This window comes from Erithacus rubecula, assembly GCF_903797595.1.
Source record: "Erithacus rubecula genome assembly, contig: scaffold_90_arrow_ctg1, whole genome shotgun sequence".
Classification (NCBI taxonomy): Eukaryota; Metazoa; Chordata; class Aves; order Passeriformes; family Muscicapidae; genus Erithacus; species Erithacus rubecula.
In genome coordinates this window covers 787,396-792,852 of record NW_027635424.1, presented here as the reverse complement: position 1 = coordinate 792,852, position 5,457 = coordinate 787,396, and the positions used below count along the sequence as shown (strand labels likewise).

Genomic DNA, 5,457 nt, shown 5'->3' with positions numbered 1-5,457 from the left:
CTCTGTCACAATAGACTTTTGGTTTCACGAGGTTTCTCAGTGCCACAGTGGTCTCCTTGAATCTGCAATGTAAAAAGGGACCACAGGTTCTATGTGGCCCCACTCTGTCAAAATGGATTTTGGTTCCATGAGCTCCCATAGTGTCAAAAAGCCCCTTTGCTCCTTGAGGTTCCATAGTGTCACAGTTCATTCCTTGGTTCTGTGAGGCTCTGATGTAACCAAATCTCAAAAATGTCAGAATAAGACTCCTGAACACCAAATTGGTGTTCCAGGAGGCATCATTTTTTTTCTCTTGCCTCAGGTCCAATGTGGTATAACTCCTAACCTTATGTGGACATGTCATTATACAAGTGTGTTGCTCATATACAGTGGCTAAAAGTGTGTTGCCATTTAAGTACTTCCATAAAACCCACCCCAAGTTTCCAGCTTCAGTCTTTGTTTTCTCTACCACTGCAACTTTGAGCCAGATGTCATCTTCTCTCCTAACCATGCTTGCTGGGAAAGCAGCCACTGCATGGCTGAAATTCACAAGAACAGTAAAAGTTGAATTAAACCTCTTGGTATGAAGTCCAAGGTGTGGCCAGGCAGAGGCAGGCAGGATGCAGAGCTGTCAGCAAAGAAAGGGCCAGCGAGGTGGGGCAGCCGGGGGATGACGACAACCTGCAGGGACAGAGGCACAGGGCATGGACACCGTAGGAGAGCCTGGGCTGCAGTGGGCACATGGATGGGCAGCAACTGAAAGGCCCTGCCAGAGCCAACTGCTGCCCCACTTGGGCCATAGCTGCTGGCCCTGGGCCTGAGGCCAGCAGGGGACAAGTGAGCCTTGCTGTGCTGGGGCCTCATTGCCTCCTTGTCCCTGCTCATCAGCCTGGCTGGGGCTGCCCCATGGTCCTGCCCTTGGCATTGCACATCCCAGAGTCCAGTGGCCCGGGAAGAGCCCCGAGCAATGAGGGAGGGGCAGATCTGCCTTGCCAGGGGCTGGGGCTCAGGCCTTGGCCCTTTGCATTCCTGAAACACATCCAGGTTTGCTCAGCACCAGAGACACCTTTCCCTTGTTCGCCCCCAGCTCTCATCACTGTCACTGGTGATTTGCTCTACCTGGAACCTGGGGACACTTTCTCAGTTGTGTCCCTCAGTGGGACCCATTAAAACTTGAAGAAACTTTGGAGTTTCAATTTAACTTTCAGTTTTTGAGAAGTTTTTGAACACTCTCTCAGGGACTGAGACTAATGGAAACAGCATCAAAGCCCTGAGAGGATCATTCAAGTCCTATTGCTGAGACTCTGCTGCAGAGCTGGCCTGGCTCCTGGCTCAGAGGGAGATCCTGGCAATCAAGAAGAGCTTCAAAAGGACATTTCTGCTGATGAGCAGCTCCTCTCCCAGCCTAGCAGGGCTAAGGGCACTGCCTGCAGGCATTGAGGGGACAGGAGCCAGGCACAGACATAAAGGCAATCAGGACTGGGAAGACAGAGAGCTGAGACTTCACTTGAGGAAACATCTTCACAGCCCTGGACATGGTGAGTCTGTGGGTGCAGGGTAATGTCCCCTGTGCTCCTGGAGGGATCTGGAGCCAGCACACCCCACAGCCTGGGGGATGTGTCAGGAGGACTCTCCCAGTTTCTCTGAGGCACAGGAGGAGGAGGAGGATGTGCTGCAGAGTGGGGCTGCCCAGGGCACTGTCAGAGGGACAGGGCAGGATGGCTCCTGCTGCCAGGAATGGCTACAGGGGCTGAAGGTGGGGCTGAAGCCAGGGCTGCCCAGGGCTGTCCTGCAGAGTAGCTCCAGCAGCCCTCAGGGCTCTTGGCCAGCCTAGGGCATGTGCCATCAGCCAGGGGCAACTCTCAGCCTTCCTGGCAGCTTCCCAGGGACTGTGGGGAGAAGTTGAAGGTGGAAGAAACCACCCCCATCAGGGCAGATTCATCCTGCTGTGGAGATGGTGCTGCATGGCCAGGGCCGCTCTCAGCTTTCTCCTCAAGGCAAGGGAAAGGGGCTGTCAGGTGTGTCTGTGTCACTGACACTCCTGCACTGTCCCACTGGGGATCAGCACATCTGCCTCACATCTCCCTCACAAAGTGCCTCTTCACCCTCCTCTGTCTACAGACAGCAGCAACAGCACCTTGGGTTGCAGCATCTCAGGTTGTCTGAGCTGCCCTTAAGGTCCTGCTGGCAGGGAGATGCCCCTGGGCAGTGCCCTGTGCTGGGAGGGGTGTCCAGGACAGAGCTGAACCCTCAGGACTGGGCTGGGCTCTAGTATCACGGGCAGGGAGAAGCCTTGGATAGAGAGGAACAGCTCCCAGTAGGCACAACTCCAGGCAGCAGAGAGCCAGACCAATTCTGAATACCCTCCTTGTCCATCTCCACAGTGAATGAAAGAAGGATTTAGAGAGATTGACTTTGAAACTGGAGCCCCAGAAAGTCCACTTTAGTTTTAAGCAAAATATATGCGTAAGAACCCTTTTAAAGCAGGAGGTGTAATGAGCAAAGAACATCTCTTTGGGACCATCAGGTCTGACTGCACTGGAGCAGAGGGAACCTTGATTTCCCTCTGGGCTCTCCATTATTCTGGCTGAGAGCAATGCTGAAGATGAGGCAGTAACTCAACAGGAAAATCTACATTCAAAGACATTTAGCAAAGTTCTCTCACTAGAAAATAGTAATTTTGAAAGGATTCCATATAAAGTAGCATAAGATTGTCTCAAATGAGTTGGTTCCACCTTGTCAATGTCTTCTTTCAACAGTCCACCATGGCCAGAGTGAAGAAATGTCCAATAGCAGCTCCATCAGCTACTTCCTCCTGCTGGCACTGGCAGACACACGGCAGCTGCAGCTCCTGCACTTCTGCCTCTTCCTGAGCATCTCCCTGGCTGCCCTCCTGGCCAACGGCCTCATCATCAGCGCCGTAGCCTGCGGCCACCACCTGCACACCCCCATGTTCTTCTTCCTGCTCAACCTGGCCCTCACCGACCTGGGCTGCATCTGCACCACTGTGCCCAAAGCCATGCACAATTCCCTCTGGGACACCAGGAACATCTCCTATGAAGGATGTGCTGCTCAGCTCTTTTTCTTGGTGTTCTTCATTGGAACAGAGTATTTCCTGCTCACTGTCATGTGCTACGACCGCTACGTGTCCATCTGCAAACCCCTGCACTACGGGACCCTCCTGGGCAGCAGAGCTTGTGCCCACATGGCAGCAGCTGCCTGGGCCAGTGGCTTTCTCTATTCACTGCTGCACACAGCCAATACATTTTCCCTGCCCCTGTGCCATGGCAATGCTTTGGGCCAGTTCTTCTGTGAAATCCCACACATCCTCAAGCTCTCCTGCTCCAAATCCTATCTCAGGGAATATGGGCTCCTTGCTGTTAGTGTCTGTTTAGCCTTTGGCTGTTTTGTGTTCATTTTTTTCTCCTATGTGCAGATCTTCAGGGCTGTGCTGAGGATCCCCTCTGAGCAGGGACGGCGCAAAGCCTTTTCCACCTGCCTCCCTCACCTGGCTGTGCTTTCCCTGTTTGTCAGCACTGGTATATCTGCCAACCTGAAGCTCCCCTTCACCTCCTCCCCATCCCTGGATCTGTTCCTGTCAGTTCTGTACTCGGTGGTGGCTCCAGCCCTGAACCCCCTCATCTACAGCCTGAGGAACCAGGAGCTCAAAGCTGCAGTGTGGACACTGATGACTGGCTGCTTTCAGGAACATTAAACTGCTGGCCAATTTCTGAAAATCACTTGTAATAAAAGTCATCTTTGACACTTCTTGCTGGTTTCATTTTGGAGGTTCTTTTATATTGTTTTACCTTTTTTTTTTTAATACTGTCCACAAAGAAATGTCATTGTTTGTGCCATTTATAATTTGGTTTCTCTTCTCCTTCCCGGTGGTCACAAAATGGGCCAATGTGGGTCTTTACTCTCAGGGGCCTTAAATGAACTAAAGGATCTCCAAGCAAAGTTTTGGCTGCAAATCCCCATTTTGTTCCCTCCTCTGCAACTGCAGCAGCAATGTCTGCATGCAGAGCTGGGGCAGATCAGTGCTGTGCCCAGCAGCAGCACTTGGTGTTACCAGTGCTGCTCCCATGCCACTGCCCTGATGCCCTCCTGCTCCTCGTGTTGCTGCAGGGCCTGAATGCTCGTGGGGTCGGGCACAGCCCTGGGGGTGGCAGTGCCAGGGCTGCAGCAGGGACAGACCATGGGCACTGTTGGGACAGCGCTGATGCCTCAGAGCAGGGCCTGGGGGCTCCAGGCTCCTTGGCCAGGCTCTCTCCAGAGCACTTGGCCAGGCCAATGCTGAGCAGAGAAAACCCCAGTGAGCAGCTCCAGGCTGGCCGTGGGCAGGCTGGGGGCAAACAGCATGGCTGGTGCTCTGCAAGGTCCCTGCAAGGGGGAGACCCTGGCAAGGAGTAGCAGAGCAGGGGCTGATCCATCCCCACTGTGCTGGACAGCCCAGGGCATCATCCCAGAGCATCCTCATGCACCTGCCAACAACATCCCCCCTCTGCAGCCCTGGCCTCTCCCCCAGCTCACACAGGTGCTGCATCCTTGCAGGCACAGACACGGCAGCACTGGCTCAGGAGCCGCTGTTTGCACTGCACAGAGCAGGCATCAGCACCCCCATGGTGCTGCTGTGGGGAGATGGAGCTGAGTGAGCACAAATGCCATCAGCCCCTGGGGCCAGCAAGGACTGGGGATGGGAGGGAAACCACTCAGCCTTTTCGTGGCCTCTGCAGTCAGCCAGAAACTTTGTTCCCATGAGCTGTGTGTTTCCTCTTCTCCTGTAGATATTGTTCCTCAGAGCCAGGGCTGGCTGGCAGCCACCACCAAACTGCCCTGAGCATTTCCTTTGCTTCACCTTTGATTTCTTTACTGTCCCTGGTTCAGATTCCTTGCTCTTGCCCATCCTTGTCCCCTCCCTTGCAAACAGTGCATCCGTGTTTGCCCTTTCCTCTCTAGTCCCACTCCCCGTTTCAGTTCCTGACTTGGAACCATGGGAATGTCCCTTGGAGAGCAGGATCATCCTGCAAGTGCTTCAGTCTGCAGGATCATGCAGTGCCTCGTGCTGCACCCTTGCCAGAGGTACCACAGGCCAGGGGGGCACATCTGGGCTGCTGTGTCTGGGTGTGGGGCTTCCTGTTCTAGGCAATGAGGAGGGGCTGGAGAGGGGCAGGACTGACTGGATGGGCTTTGGGGACTGTGTGGAGAAGCTGAGGAACCTGGGCTGCTGAACCTTTTGAAGAGGAGGCTGCCCAGGGCTCATCCTGCAAGTGCCCCAGGGGTGATTTCAGAGAATCACAGAAAGACCTTGGAGATCAGCAAGTCACACTTGTTCTAGTACATCACCTTATCTCCCCTGGGCCTCCTTTTCTCCAAGATAAACATCCCCAGCTCCCTCAACCCCTCCTTTAAGGACTTGTGTTCCAGACCCCTCGCCAGCCTTGTTGCCCTTCTCTGGACACACTCCAGCCCCTCCAA

General features: G+C 54.2%; 1 protein-coding gene across 1 annotated transcript; it reads left to right on the top strand.

The window, feature by feature from the left end:
• Positions 1 to 1,451: 1,451 nt before the first annotated feature.
• LOC306816842 (olfactory receptor 14A16-like) lies at positions 1,452 to 3,736 on the top strand. Its single transcript, XM_079333292.1, has 2 exons — positions 1,452 to 1,517; positions 2,739 to 3,736. The coding sequence occupies exon 2, from the start codon at positions 2,762 to 2,764 to the stop codon at positions 3,692 to 3,694; it is 933 nt and encodes a 310-aa protein (XP_079189418.1). The 5' UTR covers positions 1,452 to 1,517; positions 2,739 to 2,761; the 3' UTR covers positions 3,695 to 3,736.
• The last annotated feature ends 1,721 nt before the right edge of the window (positions 3,737 to 5,457 follow it).

Bases quoted from the DNA above. Each gene is read 5' to 3' on its own strand.
- LOC306816842 (XM_079333292.1), top strand. From the start codon at position 2,762: ATGTCCAATAGCAGCTCCATCAGCTACTTCCTCCTGCTGGCACTGGCA.